A 22417-nucleotide genomic window follows, 5' to 3' on the forward strand; every position below is an offset into this window, starting at 1 on the left:
TTGAAAAGGAAGGTTAGGATATTGAATAAACTTTGTGATAATAACATAATTATGGAATGGAAGTCAATGCAACTAAAACGACGTTCTTTTCGTTATAAATGGAGAGCCAGAGACGTGAAGCCACTACACGCGGAAGGGCGCCTTCACCTATGATGGCTCAGTATCGTCTGCGGTGAAGCTACACGCACAAAACAAATTGTCACGTGTTGAAATTTGTTTCCATTTTACGAAAACCTAACGATGTGCCATTCATTGTGAAGTAGTGACGCGGCACGTGTACTTTTGTATGGCTGCAAATTGTGGGCACGCGTGGATGTCAAGCCGGTCATTGAAATAGTCTCAAGAAATACTGCAGTTGATACAGTTATATTGTGTATTAATATTTTATTTACTACACATAAATCCTTCTTGTCCAGGCTAACAGTAATTACAATAATCTCAATATGTTTCCCAGCTGTCCATCTGTGAGGTGGTCAGCTGCTGTCCTGTAGAAGGCGACTGTGTAACATCCTACAGTGAATACTTCTATGCACCAAGACGTCTCCTTTACTCTTCATCCTGACAGGCTATGTAAAGGCATGTCTGGATATGTTGGGATTCCTCCTGAAGATACAGTGCTGCCAAGAATTATAGATTTCTTCCCTGGAGAAATGATGCTCATCCTTCTCTCCTCTCAAATGGTTTTAATTCAATAGTCATTACTTCTGCAGGTTTGTGTCATACCTTTCCAAAAGCAGGTTCAAGTTGTTTCAATAGCTGTTTGTCTCTATATCTCTTAGATTCCTGTGGGCAATTGGCTGCCACCCTTTTGCGGTTTTTTATGCATTTCTCATTCTTCTGAAAGGGTCCCTCAAATTCTCTTAAAGATATTTGTCTCTTTTGCCATCATCCTCTAGCATGAGTTTGTCTCCCTTTTTTTCTTCGTTTTCCTCCTCATGCAGGTGCCACTCTCATCCTCCTAAAGGGTCCTGCCTAGCGCCCATCAGTGCTCTCAGGTGTTCCAAGCACCTCTGTTTTCTCGTTAAACCTGATCCTGCGTTTGGAAGGCGAGACGACTTTCACTGGAGTCTTCCACATTCCAAACCTGTATCCCTGTTGCTGCTTCTGGGCCCCCTGTTGAAGTCCCTGAGGCCTCTGTTGTCCCCTTCCCACTGGGGCACCTTGCCCTGGCAACACGGAGCTACGGATAGGAGTGGTGGTTGCAGGAAGGCGAAGTCTTGGTGTCATGGTGCTGGCAAGACTTGAGAACCGTACATCCCTTGCTCCTTGATTAGTGATGACTGCCTGCTGGGGAGCCCTCAATGTCTGCACCAGAGATGTTCCTGCAACAGGTATGACCCTTTTCAGGGTGTTGGAGGTACCCTGTGTGCCGGCCCTGGGAACAGTGGTGTGCATGGGATGTTGCAAGGTGGTGGCTGTGACCATTGTAGGTCTCTGAAAGTGCTGGTCAGACACCAGTGAGGAAGAGGAAGATGAGGAGATGGAAGGAACTTGGTGGATGTATCTTACTTTCTCCTGCATGAGAGTTGATGAAATGTTTCTCTGAGGACCAGGAGGCAAGGCACGAATAGCAGAGGAATGAGGAGGAGGGAGGGAAGGATGAGGGAGAGATGGAAGAGCAGGAAGCAAAGGACGAAGAGGTGGGATAGGACGGGAAGAACGAGGACGAAGAAGAGGCTGTTGAGAGGAGGACAGACGAAGGGATTGGGAAGGAAGAGCATAAGAAGGAATATGAGAAGATCTAGGATGCACATGCCGTATAGTGTTTGTGTTGGGACGAAGGCACTGAACACCAGAAGAGGAAGAGGAGGAGCATGAAGCAATGGAAGAGGTGGTGGTGATAAGTGGGTGGTGTTGTTGGTGTTGTCTTGATGGCACATGTGTTGCTTGTGACTTCTGTTGGGATGTGGTGGTTGGGTGGGCAGCAGGGGGTGGGTGGTTGGCCAGGATGTGCTGCAGGAGGGGACGTCTCTCATCCTAAAGGTGAAGATAAAGAATAAGGAAGCCAAGTTGAGAGTATGTCTGACAATGAAACTAATTCATGTTTGTTAGTGTGGTTTTGGGCTTTTCTTATAATTTTACCTACAGTTTTAGTCTCACACTACATTTCAAGTTAGTCACCTTTCCAAGTGTGGATTTTAACATTCACACCAACATCTAAACTCACTCTGTCACAACACACTACTCAATCAGCATTAAAGTACATCAAGGTTTTAATGACAATTTAAACTCTTTGTTCACCACATTTTACACCAACACTATACATTACAACACACTGCCACATCAAAAACACACTCAGCACTTACCAAAGCATCTGGGGTGGGTGGTGCAGGATTCCTGGTGAAGGTACGAGGAGTGGAGGGAGAGGGACCACTGCTTCTTCCTGAGGTCCTTGTCTTTTCTACAGTCACGCCCTCCCTTCCTCCATCATTTGGGCGATTCTGAGTGTCTGAGAGATCACCTTCACTACCCCAGTTAATGTCCCTGAGCATTTCATTGATATATTCCTTAGTATCCATGTCTAGGTTGGAATCTGCATGCCCCTGTTTAGTTGTAGATGCACTTAAGGAGGTGGAAGACATGTAAGTCCTCTGCTTCTTCAGGGGGGTGTCTGCTGATGAGTCATTGCTGCCCCTCGCTCTTTTGTGACTTGTAGACTGTGAATCTGGGACTCCCTCAGGTAACTCACTCAACCTGCGCCACCAAGATTTAGTCAGGGGAGATCTGCTGTGGTGCATGTTACTTCAAGTTTATAAGTCTAGGTGTAGGAAGGAAGTTGATGGCTTTTTTTTTTTTTTCCTATATTTTGCTTTTTGTCAGCAAATTACGTACTACTACTACTACTTCTACTCCTTCTGTTACTACTACTACTACTTCTACTACTATTACTTCTCCTACATATATAATAGACACTCAAGCAAGAAAAGGTGATGCATACAGTATGGTGTTTTTATTACAAATAGATATACATACTGGAAAAATATCATGGTTCTATTTTATCTCTCTCACTTTCTTACCCATATTTATCCACCATCTGCTTCCACTCCTTCTTCATGGCCTCCAGCGCTGCCATCAGGTACTCCCTCTCCTGCTGCAGGTCATTCAGCTTGTCTCGAAGGCTGTTGGGTGGGAAGAGAGAGGAAAACACGATGATATAATGACTTTACAGACTGAATGGAATGAAGGAAGGTAGAAAAGGAAGGGAAGAAGAGAAGAAAGGAAGGAAAGAAGAGAACGGTAGCTCCTTTCCTAATCTAAAAAAAAAAATAAATAAATAAATAGTACGGGGCAAAATAAAATCAAACTAAGCACAGCACAAGCCAAGAAAAAAACACCTACAAAAAAAAAAAAAAAAAAAATCAACCCCATTAGTTAATCATGTATCAACAGCAATAACAACAACAGCCTCACCCTCTTGCCTCCTCCTGCTCTTCACTGGGGCACCGATACAACAAATCTCTCCGTTTTTCTAACAAGCGAGTCTCACTTTCCACAGATTCTGACTTCTCTTTCAGTTCTGTTATGGAGCGTCTCATCTCCTCTTGGTCCTCCTCCTCTTCCTTGACTCTCTTCTCCAGTTTCTCCCTCTCTTTGTCTATGTCCTCAAGTACTTTGATCTCTGCAAGTAGGGTGGGGAATATGAGAGAGAGAGAGAGAGAGAGAGAGAGAGAGAGAGAGAGAGAGAGAGAGAGAGAGAGAGAGAGTACCAAGTCACTACCTATTATTCTCATCATTATCGTCATCACTATACCACAGTTCTGTCTTGTCTCCTCCAGGCTCAGTTGCGCCACCTCCTGCAGGATGGCCTCCCGCCGGGCAGGGATGGCAGGGTTGTCCAGCCTCACCCTGCTGTAGTGGTCCTTAAGCAGAGCCTTGGTCCACGCCCCTGCAGCCTCCTTCTCCCTGCTCATCTCGGCTTCCTGTAAGAGGTGGAGGGTGAAGTAGTAGTAGTAGTAGTAGTAGTAGTAGTAGTAGTAGTGGTGGTGGTGGTGATAAATGAAGGTAAAACGAAACATTATTTCTACTTTTACTACTACTACTACTACTACAAATCCTTTCATCTTACCAGCTGCTGGAGACATTGGCTCCTCTCCTCCTCCACCTTGGTCATCTCCTCCTCCAGGTGGCGGTGGAGGAGGAGGTTGGCGGAAAGATTAGTCTGGGAGTGGGCGAGGCTACGGCGTGCTCGCAAAATCTTCTCCTCCATTTCTTTATTCTCAGCAAGGATGGAGACACGCTCACGCTCGTCTTTCTGTGTGGTCTCGTGCACTGCAGAAAGTGTAGTAGTAGTAGTAGTAGTAGTAGTAGTTATCATTCTATAATCAGTTCTGTAAATATCGGCAAAAGAAAAATAAACATATTGCTCCAAATTTACGTATGTATTAATCTCAGTCTCCTTGCTGCTCCCACCTTCACGTAGCTTCCTCTTGCTGTTAGATATTTGGTCCTCCATCTTCTGCATGTTGTGGAGGATCACGTCAAACATCATCAGGTTCTTATCATCCATATCGAAGTGGAGAAAGAATATCGTGTTTCTTTTAAAGCCTCAAGGGTCGCGATCAGCTGATTTTTGGCGGGTTTTCTCCCTCGTCTTGACGGTTCGCTTCCAAGAGTTCATTATATATTTTTGTTTAACTTTGCTGTTTTGCCCTGTACTTTTTTCATTTGTATATTTATTTATTTATTCACACATCCATTTGCTTGTTTGTATTTCTACACAAGTCTTCTTATTCACTATTTTGTTACTATTATTATTATTATTATCATTCTTCTTCTTCTTCTTCTTCTTCTTCTTATTATTATTATTATTATTATTATTATTATTATTATTATTTTAAGAGGCACTGGCCAAGAACTAAGAAAAAGGGGAAAAAAGGATCTTTGAAAATAAGGAATAAAGGCTATAGGAACTGCAGTTAGCAAAAACAGAAACACAGCTAGCGTAAAAGTAGCAAAGCGATAGAATATAATAAAACAAAATTGCAGAGAAGAGAAAGAGATTTAAGATAGTTAGCGGAGGATTGATAAGACGAAATGTTATTGATTTCCATCAATATGAGCCGTTTCCGTAATTTTTCTCACCCCATAAAACTGTGTACTATGTATTGTTAGTGTTATGGGATGAGAAAAATTACGGAGACAGTTCGTTTTCATATGTTCCATGACATTAAGAAAAATGAAGAGGCAAACTATTGCATAATAAGCTCTAAAGAACTGAAAATATTACAAGGAGATACGTTTTGTCTGCACCAGTGGAGTACCAAGATGGCCATTATGGACTTCAAGCTCCTTATAACTGGCACTTTATATTATGCACACAAAGATTTTTAGCTGTAACCTGAGTAGAAATGTTTTTCTATATAAACAAGATAAGAAAAAAAAACAACAACTTTATTTCTACTTCACCTTCCAAGTAGATGAATCTATAGAAGAAGAAGAAAACCCCACAGACGAGTCTCATTTGATCTCGGCAAAAATTAAGATAAAATATATGAGGTTCCCTATATTGATAAACATATAAAGCAAGCATTTTATATCTGATCCAAAGGCGTTGCCAGGGAGATGAAGTGATGCTGATGAAGGCAGACTCAATAATAGCACATTATGACAGATATACCAACAGGTAAATCGGTTGGCGCACATAAGGTACCTACAAATAAAATTATTCAGATTCACTTAGAAATTTACTATAGAGTACATATCAATGTACGTAAATTAAAGTAAACTCAAATAATTCATCGGGAGATAAGGTGATGCTACTGAAGATAACAAAAAGAAATATACGCTCAAGAAACTTTCTTCTGTAAACTAGTTTAAAAAATGCCATAGAGTAGATATTGGGTTCCATAGATTAAACTATATTTGAACAGTAATTGGAGAGAAGAAATTAACCTGAGGGAAAATAAAAACAACACTAGTAGATGCTCATTTGATCTTTTCTGTGAGGTGTCAACATGGCTGGAATGCGGTTTCAGTATGACGAGTCTGGCTCAACATTTTTCTACTTTTTAACCAGCTTTCTGGGCCTGGTGCTCCTCCCGTGCACGTTTTACTTCTGGCCTGATGGCACCAAGGAAGGTAAAGCGCTGAAATTCCCAAAATACGAGTTATGGAGGCGGTAAATTGCTATCTTCCTTTTTTTGACTTCCAGCTTTTTGTCTTATTTTGATATTTCTGTGTGATTTATATGCATGTGCTTGTGTGTAGGGGGTTGTAGGGATGGAGGGTGGCAGGGTAGGTATAGGGGTGGTGGCTGACAGGGTGTGTTTGAGGTGTATGGGGATATATGGGTCACCTAACGGGACCGGCCTCTCCTCTGCCATACATTTCGTAATATCTTACCATATATTTTACCCATCATATTGAGTTTTAGTTAGATCGCTGTAATGGTTCCTTCGTTCCTCTTCTTTATATTCTTACTCCAGAGGGTATAATTGGTCTCTCCCTTTCTATGTATTTTCTAATTAATGTATTATTCCATTTATTTGATCATGTTCAGATATCTGTCAAGTCTTCATACTAATTCCGCATCTGTTTTTGTCATATTTTCATTCCAGAAGCTATAACTGGTCTCTCGCTCTCCATATATTCTCTAATCAATGTGTTTTTCAGTTTATTTTATCATGTTCAGTTTTCTCTTAAGTCTTCATAGTAATTATTTATCAGTTTTTGTAAAATTTTCATTCTAATAGCAGACCGGCTTCTCCTTATCCATACATTGCATAATAATACACATTTCTATATATTTTACTTCATAATGAGTTTTTGTTAACTCATTATATTAGTTTCTTTAGCTATTTTAATATTTCTATTCTGCTTGTCTTCTAGTTTGAGGACCACAGGGAATACAGGGATTTATACATGAGGAAATGGCTTAAATATAACCTCTCTACATTAAGAATCTTAGTATCTTACCAACCAATATTATCAACAGAGGAACTAGATTTGGGTTGATATTTTTAGAAAGCCACATCCTTTTTTACTTTTTTTTTGCGTGTTTTTATTAATCTTGGCAGGACCACTGCTATTCTTAGGGAGATGATATCAAAATATTAAGTTTGGGTGGCGATGGTCTGGTCTGCGCTAATGGTGTCTTAAATGTACTTATTGTGCTTTACTCCCTTAACAGGACAAATTTTCAAAGATTATGGATGCTAGCTGAGTTCTAATGGCTGTTTTTCCATGTTACTGATGCAGAAACCTTACTAAATTATTATGAGAATCACACAGACACCTTTGAAAATCCCAGTTACTTCCACTAGAAGTGTTTAAAAGTAGTTGAGATAATTGGCTGAGACATTTAACAGGTCCAGTAATTCTGTACGTCAGGGGTACACCATTCTGAGGCCTGGGTTCTAGCAACCTCCCTTGTTTTTTTTTGTTCTTATGATCCTTATTTCATGTATTTTCCTGATTTTACTTCATCCACTGACTTTCCTGTTATGCCTTTTGCAGAGGAGAGAGACAACTGTGAAGTATTCCAGAGAAAACAGGCGAGACTCAAGAAGCCGGAGAAATGGAAAGGTCTTCGCAAAACCACACAGTAAGTTGATTGCTGTCTTCATGTCCTTGTGTTTTGCTTGTTGCTATTGAGAAATAAGAAGTTTGTGGTGTTATCCTGTGCTTGTCTTTGTTTCATTACATTCTCCATGCCTTTGTTGATTATTCTTTTTACCTGTCTTATGCTTCTCTTTGTTGCTTTGGTTTCTTTGTTCCTTGCCTATGTATAGTGTGGAGGATGATCAGAGTCTTTGGTGAGTGGTGAAGTGTGACTTGGTAATTGCTCTTTCATTGCTTCACTGAATTATTATGGTATATAATTGGTGAATGTTGAGTTACAAATGTGTGGAAGTTATAAATGTGGTAATTTTGTGTTTTGTCTTGATTTATCCATGCTGAATTTAGACTTCTGAATGAAAATATCAAGAAATTATATAGAAATATTGAAAAATTAAGAACTTTTCCCCATTTCTTATTATTTTTTTGTTTGTGAATTTTCTAGAAAATAACTTATTTATGTTTATGAATTACCTTTATTTATTTAATTCCAGGTGAATCTTCAAACCATTTAATGTTAATAATTTGGCTGCTTTGGGTTTCCTCAAGCTTATTTTAATCATGAATCATTTTTATTTCATTCCAGGTAAATCTTCAAGTTAAAGTGTTATTTACCTTTTGACTGTAATGGGCTTTCCTCTAGCTTATTAAATAGTATAGCACAAATTAAAAGCAAAATTATGAAAGATATCACTGACAGAAATAGGTTTGTGTAGGAAGCTCAAAATATCAGTGGTTGTAGTTACAATTTCCCACAGTAAGGTCATCTAGGGTTACATAAATTAATTGAGATGGATCATGCTATCACCAGTAGTCAAAAGGTTAATCTAGCAACACATGATCATGATTCTAACCTGGTGTGTTGTCTCTCCGCCACCCAGACGAATACTCATCATCATCGGGTGGGCATTGATGGCCATCCTGGTGTACAAGTTGCAGCAGTTTGACTATGAATATGCCAACTTTGACCCTTATGACATCCTAGGGGTCAGCATGGTGAGTCACAGTCAGGGGAATCCATTTCTGTATGCATCTCTTCTCTTCATTAATTGAGTTGTTTGTTGACTGCAATGGAAACCTGATGTGATAAAAAATGGGTGTTACTTGTAATTAAATTATTGAGTTTTTTTTTTTTATTGCTTGTTTATGCTTTGATGATATGAGGCATTAATAGGTGGATTTATAGGTTTATTTGATTTTTCAGGGATGTATATATTGTATTTATTGATATGAGGAAGCATATTGATGAAAAATTACCTACATTTTTGTACTTTCCTTATTTAAAAATTTGAAATGGGTAGATTTGTGTTTTTGTTGATGTTGAGGGACTTACCATATTACCTTGATTAATGTAAGAAGCATGCATGATAAATTGCTTCAATTTTATATTTTTCTTGTCATCTATGCTTTGGAAATTTGGAATGTTGTCATTGATTTATGTGTTTGTTTGCTTTTCAGGGATATGTATATTATCTTTGTTAATGTAAGAAGCTGACTGATGATGAATGTTGTAGATTTTTTATTTTTCTTGTTGTTTATTGATAGATTTAGTTGTTTATTTTATGTTATGGGACTTACTTGTTGCCCTTGTTGATATGAGAAGCAAACTGATGATTAAAGTTTGAGATTCTTTACTTGTTATTATGCTTTGGAAATTTAAAACATTGGTAAATTTACTTAATTGTATATTCGGTCCCTTACCTTAGTTGATACAAGTAGGCTGGATAACTGTTTTTCAGATATAAGTTTTTGCTGTTGTTTATCCTTTAGAAATAATTGCCTTTCATTGATACAAACATTATACTTTTTTCCAGAGTTCCTCCTTAGCCGACATCAAGAAGGCATACCGCAAGCAGTCCCTCATATACCATCCTGACAAGCCAACGGGAGATGAGCGCAAGTTTATGAGGCTGAACAAAGGTGAGGAACAGTCATTCATCCCAGTAACACAGCTCTTTCCCCAGCCCTCTGCTCTCACCTTAAGTTTACGAGGCTGAATATAGGTGAGGAACAGTTAGTCATCCCATTAACAACCCCTCTCCTCTTATCTTATCAAAATTCATAACTTATCCTTATTTATCTACAGGGGATGGCTGAGGGAACATGAATAGGCAATAGACTGGGCTGGATGTGTTATGTTAGGCACTTGAATACTCTCAGGCTCGTCAAGTATTAATCATTGCTTGACGTCTATCTCAGTGCACGCAGGAAACATTTTTATAGCAAGAGAATAGATTAATGAGCATCTGATTATACAATAGCCCCACAAACATGTAAATTTTCCTATTAAATACAATCACTGCACTCCCTATTTCTAGTTGTGTGAGCTGTACGTAACTAAATACATACACACATAAATGAACACAAGTGGAGCAGTACTTAAGTAACTAGGAGAGAGAAGTGTTGGATGTCTGTCGCTGCCACTGTTCAGCTTGAGCCTATCCCACCCACACCTTCCCTCACCTGATACCCTACTTAACATGCCACTGTGAACCCTTTACAGTACTCCCTCTGAAACCCACACAGCAACCTTTGACCCTTTCACCAATGATACACTAATCTTCCTTTCATGATAACGTATATAATTACACTTTACCCAGTTCACAAATGTTAATCACAGTATGTAGTGTGATGAAGATGAGTGTTATAACTGTGAGTGGCAGGCAATACAAATCACAGTATAGATATTGTAAGGGAATGTCGTAATGGAAGTTTGGTTCTTTTTATCACACACATCTAATATTTTAAATCTTTCCTTCCTTTCTACTCATCTTATCTGTCTTTATGATTTTCCTTATCTTTTCTCACTTCCTTTTATTGTTCCTTTCCTTCCACTTGACTTGCCTGACTTTTTCACTTTTGTTATCTTTCATTGTATCCTTTTATCACATACCTAACACCATATTTTCTTCCCTCTATCTCTCCTTCCTTCCTTCCTTCCTTCCTTCCTTCCTTCCTTCCTTCTTCCCCACACAACTCCTTCCTTGGTTTCTTTCATCACACACAACCTAATATAACTTAACTAAACAATCTCACCATATAGAAATTCCTTCCATCCATAATATATCAAGCCCTAAACTTAACCAGGCCTAACCTAACCTAGTCATCCAGTAACTCCTTCTGTCTACAGCATATCGAGCCCTGACTGATGAGGATGCTAAGAGGAACTTTGACCGCTATGGCAACCCTGATGGTCCAGGGGCAATGCACTTCGGCATTGCGCTTCCCTCTTGGATTGTGGAGAAGGAGAACTCTCTGTGGGTGCTTGGCCTCTACGGACTTGTCTTCATGATTGCGCTGCCCACCGTGGTTGCCATCTGGTGGTACCGATCCTCAAAATTCTCCAATGATCAGGTGATTGCCTGCTGCCTTCTCTCAGCTGCTTCTGTTATGAATCACCTGTACAGATGAGCATCTCCCAATGTGCTCAGTCATCTGCACTTTCCAGTCACCAATTACATGCATGTCCAATCTCACTGCATCCATAAATGTTCTCATAGGTCTTATTCTTTCTGCTGGAATTATTGATCTCCAGTATCGTCCTTCCACATTCTTTCACATACTCCCCAACCATCCCAGTCTCACCTCTCTAGCTTTCTTCCAAAAGTGATGTACGCGTGTTGTGGCTGGCATGTATTTGTTCCTGATTATCTGTCACTATGATACTGTTATTGAAGTAAAGTTAAGTCATTTTATTGCTATCACCAAATCACATAAGAAAGAAAACTCCATTGCATAGTCTGTTGAACTGAAGCTCTTGACAGATGGGTTTAAACAACTAATTATACGTTATTATATAGGTACCTCTAGTCTCCTCAGGTATTCCTGTCTCACCTGCTGTCTTCTCACAGGTGCTTCTGGACACAACACAGTTGTACTACTACTTCTTCCACAAGACCCCACACATGGTGTTCAAACGTGCTCTCATGGTGCTAGCTGCCTCTCTGGAGTTTGAGAAGGGACATAACCCGGAGATTGTGGTGAGTAACACTGTAGATAAGATTACTGGGTGTCACTTTGTAATGTGTGTGATGGATGAGGATTTAGGTTGGATTTAGTTTTTAGTTTGGATTTAGTTAGATTTTAGTTTTACATTCAAGTCTCCATTGAAATAGACAGTAACCACAACAGTAGCAATAAAGATACCAACAGTGATTGTACTTCTGCAGAAAAGACCAACAGACAATATAGAACTGCCACAGCTTATCAAACAACTGCCCAACCTAGACAATAACCACAACAGTAGCAATAAAAATAGCAACAGTGACCACAATATTCCTCACACCTTCTGCAGGAAAGACCAACCGACAATATAGAACTGCCACAGCTTATCAAACAACTGCCCAACCTCGGGGAGAAGAACAAGGAGCGGCCGCTGTGCTTTGCATACTCCATGAAGGCGCGCTCCCTCCTACATGCACACCTGTCCCGAATGAGGCTCCCAGCTGACACTCTTGACCAGGACCGCCTCTACATTGTCAAGTGAGTGGCTAATAAAAGTGTGTCTAGTCAGCAAAGTTGGTCGTGAGTCTTTTAGTGTGCCTTGTTGTGTCTTGTCTGTAGAGTGTTGTGATTTGTCTTGCTTGTTGAGATTTTAGAGCCTTTTAATGTGTCTTCTCAATTGTCTGTCTTAATAATGTATCTTGTTAAGTGAGTGCCTTTTGATTATGTTGTCTAGCTTATTGAGTGTGTGCTGATAATGTCTGGCTTCATCTGTGTTCATTGTACACACACACACACACACACACACACACACACACACACACACACACACACACACACACACACACACACACACACACACACACACACAGGCATACACCATTTGTATATTTGTAATAACATTTTAATTTTTTTCCCAGATTTTTGCAGTCTTTAGTTTATAACCATTGTAATAAAAAACTAAGACATCCATTATGTAGATGTTGCTATATGCCTTACATGTTTATGGAGTAACACAGTAAGGTCTTTCTCTCCTGTCCTAAATTTGTTTCAGCATTTGATTAGTTATCATTACATTCAAAACAATACAAAATAACATCCAATCTTCTTTCCTAAATTTCTTGCAGCCTACAATTATTTTCCACTACATTCAAAACAATGCTGGTCATCCTTCAGGTGCTGCCCCATACTGATCCAGGAGATGGTGACGTGTGTGGCTCAGCTGATCATGTTAGCACACGCTGGTCGCATCTCCCGCCTCCCGTCCCTTGACACCATAGAGGCCTGCATGAAGCTGTCCCCTCACATTGTGCAGGCGCTCTGGGACTCCAAGAACCCACTCCTGCAGCTTCCACATGTCACTGAGGACTCCCTCAGGTGAATATGAGAGAGTGATAGGTAGAGCTAACTGATGTGACAAGCAAAATGTTTATTTATTTTTTTTTTCTTGAATGTTTTCTTCTGTAGTACTGTATTTAAATACTACATTGGTGATCATTTATATTTCCATAAGTCTTAATGGTGATGCAGAATTGCTGTCTAAATATCACTAGAATTATGAAAACAACTTTGAAAACTTAAATAACTTTCACGATAGCTTGCTAAATGTAAAAGATAAAGACAAAATGTTAACAAATATGGTCTGTTGTACGACACAATGCAGCACAAAATTAAAAACTCCTTCGTCCTTGTCCAGGCATTTTGTCAGCAAGCGCCGGCCAGTCAAGACCATAGAGCAGCTCATTGCTCTGCCGGCCACTGAGAGGCGCCATGTGCTGCGCTCCCTGTCTGAGGAGGAGTTCAATGAGGTGATGATTGTGTGCCGCAGGATGCCCAAGATTGAGATGGAGGTCAACTATGAAGGTGAGGGGGAGACTCTTGAGGCTGTTAGTGGTGGTGGTGGTGGTGGTGGTGGTGGTGGTGGTAGTGGTGGTGGTGGTGATGCTGTCTTTGTTGAGAATATTGTGGTGTTTTGTTTATTACAGATGAATACCATTTTATAAATATTTGATTTACAAGTGTTTAGATTATTAGTTTTAGAATCATGTTCATCCTGATTTACAATTGCAGAATTTGTGTTTACAAATGAAGATCTGTAATTTTTATCACAAAGAATTCTGAAGACAATCAAAATCCTACTCTACAGCTGATTCTCATTTACAGATGTTCCAAATTTTTAGGAGACATGCAGAAATCATAAATCATGATTCATCTTTATAATAAAATGACTTTATTTTACACTACTTTTCCTGCCAGTGGTGGATGATGACGACAGTGGAGTGTTCACTGCTGGTGCCATCGTTACCGTCACTGTCAACCTGCGCAGGCACACCATGGGGGAGGTGTACGAGCATAGCCTGCAGGAGGGCGAGCTCACCAAGGTGGAGGGAGGGCAGGAGAAGGAGGAGGAGCCGGCTGCTACCACTGTGGTGAGCATGACTTGTGTTGTTTCATTGTGGGTTGTGTTACTACTAAAGGGATGAAAGTAGAAGGTGAAATGACATGCCACTAGTTGAGGAGGAAGAGGAGGAGGACGGGAATTTAAAAAAATACATCGTGTAAAGAATTATGATTGAAAAATCTGCTTAGAGAAACTAGGAGAAAGATAAAATTGGTAAGAAAAATAGCAGTATTATGAAATGTTCTATTCTCTCAGGCCAAGAAGTCTGGATGGAAGCCAAAGACACAGCCAAAGAAAGGAGGGAAGTCTAAGGCCAAAGCTCAGCCACAGAAGAAGAAACAGCAACAGCAGCAACAACAGCAACAGCAGCAGCAGCATTCCAATAAGAAGGAAGAAGAGGGTCAAGAGAAGAGTAAGAAACACAAAATTGGTCTGTTCCTCCTCCCTTTTTTCCTGTTTTCCATAGCCTTTTGGATCATGGTGAATATATACTCAAAATTTTAATTGTTGAATTGGCTTTTGGTTTTTCTTAATGAACTTGCAAGATGCTTATGGTGATGGCTTGTTTCAGACATGGAATACTGTGTTTTATGCTACATACCTCATTTATTTTCAGCTTATTTGCCTGAGTCATCTATATATGAGAAAAATACAATATAACCTTTATTTGCTGATGCCTTAACTTTTCAACTTTGTATTTATATATTCATTTTTTCTAATTTTATCAAGTGCATTATGGATGATCCTTCTGCTGGTCAATGCCCCTTGCTAAGGTGCCCCTGCATCCAAAACTGTCTCCCTATGGCTGTCATGCATGCCTGCCCCCTTCTGCTGCCTCCTGGTGGTGGTCGCCCTCTCAGCCTCTCTCTTCCCCTGCATCTGGCCATTCCAGCATGACTTCAAAAATCAGCTGTTTCTCCCACTTTTTTTCTCTTGTTTATTTTCTGATAGCTTTTCTGCCCCCTAATGAAGGAGGAAGTTGTTTGCATTTCTTACGTTTATATTTCTTGCATTTCATCAACATTTCTGCAGGCAAGGAGAAAAAAAGTTTATGAAAACTCTCCCCATCTTGACTATGTCCCAGAATTTGCTTTTGTCCATTGATAAACTTGGAAATCTAATGCATTAAAATTGTTAGTAAAAATTTTGAGGCACTTAAGGGGAATATTTTGCCTCATTGATTGGTTAAATATAAAAGAAACTAATTCATGGTGAGTCAGTCATAACAGACAGGAATCAGAAATTTCAGTGCACTCATGAATTAACAAAACTTGAAAAATAATAACAGATCAAAAGGGACAAGGGAGCAGGTAGTGAGAGAAGCAGAAGGCTCAGTCCTCCTGCTGAGGACCACTGGGGGTAACCTTGGGGTGGTGTTACAGCAGGCGGGAGCCAGCAGGTGGAGCGAGTAGAGGCTGTGGTGGATGAGAAGGGGGAGCAAGTGACTGATGATGATGAGTCTGCCTCACATTCGGATGAGTCACAGGCGGAGGAAGCTGATACAGAGTCCCACAAGGATGAGAAGGTAAGAGTTGTGTCCTTCATGTTGAGTCTTGTTATGGATGTGCTCACCATCATCATCATTATCATTATAGCTCCACTATGGGACATTAGCTTTCCTCAGTCATCTCTATGATCATCTTAACCCACTCCTCTTCCAGACACCCAATGAAGAAAATACATGATACATCACCTTTCTATTGTCCCCAATGTATGAAACAACATTACAAGCATTTCTTGCCCAATTCTCCACTGACTGCTGTAGGTTTCATGAAACTTAACAATGTTTTTGTGCAAGTTCTGTGTAAAACTTTCAAAGACACCATTGAGAACTGATGGAGTAGCTCAAATCTTTTAGTGTCTTTACTCATATTTCTGTGGCAAGATGCTGTTGTAAGATATGCCAGAAGACTTTCCCTGAGTGTGAATGTGTGGTGCCTTGTCTGGGCTGTCCCATATGGGATTACTGGCCTGGTATATAGATAGATAGACTTTTAGTCTTATAATTATTTAAATAAATAAAGATTAGAATAAGTATTATCTTGGTATGAGTATTGTTGTTCAAAATGTAAGGAAATAGCATATCATATAGAAAACCCAACAGCCCTGATAACCACCTCCATCCTGCAGCAGGCGAGTGCCCTTGATGACGACGCTGAGTGGGAGAGGTTCCAGAAGGGCCTGACCAAGAGGGAGAAGGCTTTGGAGGGGAAGTCAAAGATGTCCCACACTGTGCACTGCCCCTTCTTCCCTGAGGACAAGCAGGAGTATTGGTGGACCTACGTGTGTGATAGGAAAAAACATATGTTGGTTACTGCACCATATCAGGTGTGTGTTTATACATGTGTTGGGGTTGTGGGGAATGTAGGTGTTGATAGACTGAAATCTCTCATACAAGCACCTCTAACATGAACACCTCTGAGGCAGCTACATAGGCACCTTACCTTGTGTGCCTTATCTTGTGCATTACCTTTCTATTTAACCAATGGGAGGGTTAACATGTCCATAACTGAAAACACTCTTCGCAAACATACAAAACACACATAACATTTGAGCTCAGTTACAATGTCCTCCACTCCATTTTACAGCTCTATAGACACCAAATACACACAGATAGATACATAGGTAAATATTTCAGTCTTTTTATTGTTCACATCAAACAAATGATAGGCAATGTGAATTCAATGGTCCATTAGAAATATATCTAAGATGAAAAACTAAGTCATAAATCATCAGCAAATCCAAGCACACAAACATACAGTGAAATTAGTATTCTGTATAAAGCGACACAAACATCGTCTCTCATTGTGCCCAGGAATAAATCATGAATACTAGTTATACACACTGACAGACAACCAGAAGCACCCCTCCCAAACACACACACACACACACACACACACACACACACACACACATAACCACTCATTCTCTTACAAACAGATCACCAACCTCGTAGATCAAGAAGAGGTCCAGCTCAAGTTCACAGCACCCCCACGACCAGGTATATACTCCTACCAAGTCTGCCTTCGGTCTGACTCCTACCTAGGCTTAGACCAAACCCAGGACATCAAGCTGGATGTCAAGGAGGCAAGAGAAATCCCCACAGAACACCCGCAGTGGGAGACTTCCAGCGACGAGGAGGAAGAGGATGAGAATGAGGTGGCCAGAGATGAGGGAGATGATTCCGAGTACACTACCGATGATGAGGTGACGGATGATAGTGGAGAAGAGTGAGCAGGAACAGTAAGGGAAGATGGAGGAGATGGAGGTTTTGGGAGTGTGATCGTTGGATTTATACTAAAGATGAGATGCGTATGGGTAATGAGCATGTGGAAGTGAGAAAGAGGAGGGAGAGGAAAGTGAGGAGACAGAGGCATAGAGATAATAAACAGGAGCTGGGAAGAGTTACAAAAAATGTGGAGTTATGGAAAGAGAGGAAGGAAGGATGGATGGATGGATGGATGAAAGCAGGAAAAGCAAAGAAATGAAATAAATAACAGGCGTTGAGAAAGGGGAGAAGGAAAATTTGAGAGCCAAAGTATAAGTATATTGAGACCATGTTGTCATTCCACACACCCATTTAATGTACATCACACTGTCCTTCTTCTGCTGTGGGAAGTGATGCTCAGGTGCCCACAGTGAGTCAAGATGTTTACCCAGGATGGTGTGCAGTGGCTGTAACTTACGGGCAAGATGTGTGATGTGAAGTGATGATGTGGCACATTAGAGGCTGTTTTAGGCTATTAGGAGGACCAGACAGGAGGCCTAGGGTGTGTATAGGCCTTCCATCTTTATCCTCATGGCTTGGTGTGTTGAATTAGTCTGCGCCCATATGAGAGAGAGAGAAAGAGATGGACCGGCCAATCAAAACTTGTCAGGAGATGGTATTGTGGATTACATTCGCTCAAAGGAATGGAGTGAGATGTTTTTATTCCAGTAGTGTGTTGCTGCTGACTGTCTGGAAGGTTGTTTTTAAGCTAATTTATATACGGGAGAAGGGATGAAAAGGTGCATGAAGACTTGGGAGATGGGTTGAAGATTAATTTAAGATTTTGGAATACAGATACATCTTACTATAAGGGATTAGGAGGAGGGTTATGTAAAATTTAAACTTTCTGTTAAGGTGTATAAGATATTGGATTATGGGAACTGGAAGCTTTCCTGAAAAGTGAAAAAATAGTGAAAAGTTCCATAAGAGAATTTTGTTTTTGGTATGTCATACAAAAAATTGCTTTCTATTACTGTGTATAAGATCCCTATTTACTGGAAAAAGGGACCTGGAAGCTTTCCTGAAAAAAAAAAAAATCCATGAGAGAAAAGTTTTATTTTCTCAAGTTACTTGGAAAATATGGTTTAACAAATGAAAAGGTATAAGAAATAAAGGAGTGATCTAGCTAACATATAAAGAAGAATAGAGCAAACAAAACAGAAAACAAGCAAGCAACTCTAAAAGGTTTCATTAAATAAAGGAATGAAACTGAATTTGAGAATCCTTAGAGAAAGAAATAAGAGAAAAAAAACCATTCCATACTTCATCATCCAAGAACACCAGATTGAAGCAGAAGGGCATGCATAAAGTTACTACTTAAAAATATAACTCTGTTAGTCTGTTTTTTCCAGTGATCCATCTTCCTGGGTGTGTAGTGATGTAGGTGCATTGGTGTGTGCTCCTGAGGGTGAATGGGGTGCGTGAGTGAGTGTGCTGAGTGTGATGTTGGCTGGTCTCCACAGCAGTGATGTCTACCCTTTTTGAAATGTGAAAAAAAAAATATTCCCCATTTTTTCGGCATTAAAAAGAATAACAATCTCTTTTAGGGGGTTAGTAGTGTATGGGTGTATGTGTATGTGTGTGTCTCTCAAGTGTCTTCATCATGTGTCATTGTCGAGATGAATTGTTACTCTGCTTCTGGAGACTTGGAGATTGATGCGCCTTATGTTGTTGCTGCTTTTTTATCATTTGTTTGGCTTCCCAATGCATAATATTGATGATAATGATAATGATGACAATGATGATAGGAATTAGAATGCTGAGTCAGGGTGTTTTAGTACTTTTTTTCTGCCATCTGTTTTGTTGGCATGTGGACGATGGCTTGGGAAGCATTGTGGAGAGGACATCATATCATTACTGTGTCTACATGACTCGGTTAATCTGTCTGTGTTACTGGTCTGGTGATGTGTTCTCATTGGTTTATTTTCAGATGCTGTTAAGTGTGTTATTTTTAATCATTTATCATTGCTTGTTAATTAAGATTCACAAGTGATGCTTCACTACTTCATATTTGGCATCTTGGTTTAATTAATCAGTGTTTTAGCTTTCAGTTTAAGCTTCAGAGTGATATAAAGAAAGGAAAGGAAGACCTGATTTCTTCACATTGCTGTATATTTGTTAATCTAGAAGCTGTTTCTTTGTCTTTTATTTAATCAACATTTCATATCTGTCATTTAAGACTTGGCAGTGAAGTGTAGAAAGAAAGAGATGAGAGAGTAAGAGAGATCATCACTTCCACCATCTATTTTTCAGACAGAATCTGTTTTACCTGTGTTATTTAATCGTCATTTTGAACAGAAAGAAAGAAAGAAAGAAGAGAGAATCTGTGACATCACAAGTGCCATTTATATTTATCCATTCCCTTCATTCACCCATGTTTAGCAGCCTGTCCGGAGCCTCAGTGTGGGTGTGGATGGGTGAGGGTTGGCTGTGTCTGGGAAACCCTGGGCATTTTTCCTTTACTTTATTCTTGTGTTTTATTTTGTTGACTTTTTAGTATCTGGCATTCCAATGTGATCTGATATGTGCAATGATCTTTTTTTTTATTTAATGTCCTTTCGAGATTGAGAGACCGATAGAGAAGTTGATAGTACTATTTATATGGGAATTATAGTGTTATTTATATACTCTACATATCAATTTGTTTTTGTGTTATTTATTCTTCTTTCTAATTGAGAGAAGACGACGTGCAGTGATGACTTGAGATTATTCATCCATGGCATTATTTTATACAGACTTTGTTATCTATTTGTTGTTTTTTGGTAGAGTTTGCACAGAGCGATTAGATGCTGGTATGTTTGGTTTGCCGTGTTAGCAGACGAGGAAGGCAGACATTAATGAGGCAGAGTGTATTTAGATGGGAAGGCTGTTTATATATTTGGCTTATAAATGCTGTCACTATTTTTGCATTCATTTTAGTGTCACTGAAAAGAAGAAAACTAGGATGAACTTTAACAACTGCATGCATATTAAGTATTTTTGGGAATAACAGGTATTATCTAAATTTCTATGTCACTGCTAATTTGACTGTAGCCTCACTAACCACCCTTCCCAGCATGACATTTTGAATATATTTTTGTAATGCACAACCACAGTATTACACATATTTTAGTGTCTTTTGAACTCTACCATCTCAGAACAGAAATTTTGATCTCTAGCCTTTCCCTTCCTCCTTCACATCACGGACAGGTATAGACAGAGACATAGACAGAGAGAGAAAAAGTCAGCTAGGGCATTTATAACCCCAATTAGGGAAGTAGGGGAGAAAGGGGCAGGGGAAGGGGAGGGAAGGGGACTTTTTGCAACCATTTCTAAGACGTCGTAAAATTTGTGAAGTGTCCCAGCAGCTCCAACTAAGTGTTAATCCTTACTGAAGACTTTTTGGACCCACAGAAGTATAGGGCATCTTGGACTGTATTCTGAAACACCTCTGCCTCTCACCTTCACTACTTTCAGTCTGCTGCAGTGGAAGTCATCAGGGTTTTCAAGGGTGTTTTGATAATTATAGTGATAGTCTAACAAGGATTCTGCATTGTCATTGAGAACAGCCATGGGAACTGGACTGATCATCTCAGTGGCCTTTGAAAGTAGTTCTGTTGAGAGCCAGAAGTGTTTGAAAATACAGACCCTTCAGTCTATGTCAGCTTTGAATGTCTTAAAAAACTTTCTCGGACAAAGAAAACCAGTGTGTGTGTGTGTGTGTGTGTGTGTGTGTGTGTGTGTGTGTGTGTGTGTGTGTGTGTGTGTGTGTGTGTGTGAGAGAGAGAGAGAGAGAGAGAGAGAGAGAGAGAGAGAGAGAGAGAGAGAGAGAGAGAGAGAGAGAGAGAGAGAGAGAGAGAGCATAATATCTCCGTACTCTCGTAAACCTGTAATTAGCTTCCCAGGTGTCACTGTATGCTTGTGGGGATCAGATCAAGGTGACCGTGTAAGCACAAAGAATTATTTTGTTTATGAATAAAGTTTAGCTAATATTGCGGTGCCTTGTTTTTTGTCATCCAGTTGGATAAGTTAACATAATGATATCACTTAACATTTAAATAGATGACTGGATAGATTCTTCTGATGGAATGTGTTGACTTTTCAAGGACTTCATTCCCAAACACTGTCTCATTTATCTCCAACAGCTTCCATTGGATGTTATTGTTAATTTTGAAGGGTGTTCTTGTGACTAGTGCCAATTTTAACAAGTTATTGTGAAAATTTCTGGGTGTTTTAAGTGCTTTCATGATTACAGTGGTTGTGTAACAGATTCCAGTGAAAATGATGGAATTTTGAAGAATGTTTTGATGATTAGATAGTCTTTAAGATTCTAGGGATAGTTTTGTATAAAGGCCCCAAATTTTCTTTTGATCTGTCAAACATCATGGTCATGATGTCAAAGATGCCATTCTTTTGTTATCCTAGTCAAGGGTTCCTTCCTTAACTAGTGATTATGACTCTAGATCATTTCCTTATTGTTTTTGATTGGTCCAAAGTAAGCATTCAATTGGAGCGTGGATCACCTAACATTCCTTCCAAAAATGGAATCTAATATTGATACGGTCATGCTGTAGGGAAGACTGAAATACCATAAATTTATCTAAATGAAGGGAAGAACGGGACCGCCGACACGCCGGATACTTGAATAGAAGTGAAATTATGTCCACAATCACCACCCTACACTCACGCATCTTACCATAACAAAGATCAGCTGATCGCCGTGCCGCGCGTCGCCACCCACGCTGCCACCCCACACTCACCAACACACAATACTACTGTACTAACATTCTCTTTAATACTTTCCTCTTATAAATAAGTTGATGGGTTACAAAAATAAAGTACGTATACACCAATCTCTCTCTCTAATCGTCGACAAATGTCTACTTTCTACTTAAGTGTAAGGACAACACGCTTCCTCTTTTCTACAACTTTAGGCATGATGAAGACGTCAGGCGATAAACAGTGCACAGGCGGGACTGAGTCACTGAGTAAACAGTGCAGTGGGCCGCGGGTGGCGCGAAGCAGTACGCTCTGGTGGCGAGGGGACAAAGTATGCCTCGCGCGGGAATTTTAATCGATTTTATGAGTACACATCGATTTTTTATTGATTTTAAGGCTCGGGGAAAAATGTGCCGGATACTTGAAGCTGCCGGATACTCGAATGCCGGATGAGAGGGATTTTACTGTGTGTGTATATATATATATATATATATATATATATATATATATATATATATATATATATATATATATATATATATATATATATA

At 39.8% G+C, this 22417-nt stretch overlaps 2 protein-coding genes across 7 annotated transcripts; one reads left to right on the top strand and one right to left on the bottom strand.

Annotated features, from left to right (window-relative positions):
- Window positions 1-359: 359 nt before the first annotated feature.
- On the bottom strand, window positions 360-4767 carry LOC135109785 (reticulocyte-binding protein homolog 2a-like). 2 transcript variants are annotated; one of them, XM_064021445.1, is made up of 7 exons: window positions 4411-4761; window positions 4067-4269; window positions 3752-3920; window positions 3412-3619; window positions 3018-3119; window positions 2307-2694; window positions 360-1977 (listed from the first exon to the last, which is right to left on the bottom strand). In XM_064021445.1, exons 1-7 carry the CDS (start codon window positions 4505-4507, stop codon window positions 973-975), a joined length of 2172 nt encoding a protein of 723 aa, XP_063877515.1. In that variant the 5' UTR covers window positions 4508-4761; the 3' UTR covers window positions 360-972. The 2 variants fall into 2 exon arrangements, with proteins under 2 accessions (XP_063877515.1, XP_063877516.1); XM_064021446.1 differs by having other exon boundaries at window positions 1160-1322; window positions 4411-4767.
- A 1154-nt stretch (window positions 4768-5921) lies between these two features.
- On the top strand, window positions 5922-18482 carry LOC135109786 (translocation protein SEC63 homolog). 5 transcript variants are annotated; one of them, XM_064021447.1, is made up of 14 exons: window positions 5922-6078; window positions 7456-7543; window positions 8439-8553; window positions 9372-9477; window positions 10688-10911; window positions 11409-11537; window positions 11852-12039; window positions 12676-12876; window positions 13196-13362; window positions 13756-13928; window positions 14156-14330; window positions 15283-15425; window positions 16031-16228; window positions 16841-18482. In XM_064021447.1, exons 1-14 carry the CDS (start codon window positions 5955-5957, stop codon window positions 17132-17134), a joined length of 2325 nt encoding a protein of 774 aa, XP_063877517.1. In that variant the 5' UTR covers window positions 5922-5954; the 3' UTR covers window positions 17135-18482. The 5 variants fall into 5 exon arrangements, with proteins under 5 accessions (XP_063877517.1, XP_063877519.1, XP_063877518.1 ...); XM_064021449.1 differs by having other exon boundaries at window positions 16034-16228; XM_064021448.1 differs by having other exon boundaries at window positions 15286-15425.
- Window positions 18483-22417: the final 3935 nt, after the last annotated feature.

The sequence above is a fragment of the Scylla paramamosain genome, chromosome 19 (assembly GCF_035594125.1).
Source record: "Scylla paramamosain isolate STU-SP2022 chromosome 19, ASM3559412v1, whole genome shotgun sequence".
NCBI lineage: Eukaryota > Metazoa > Arthropoda > Malacostraca > Decapoda > Portunidae > Scylla > Scylla paramamosain.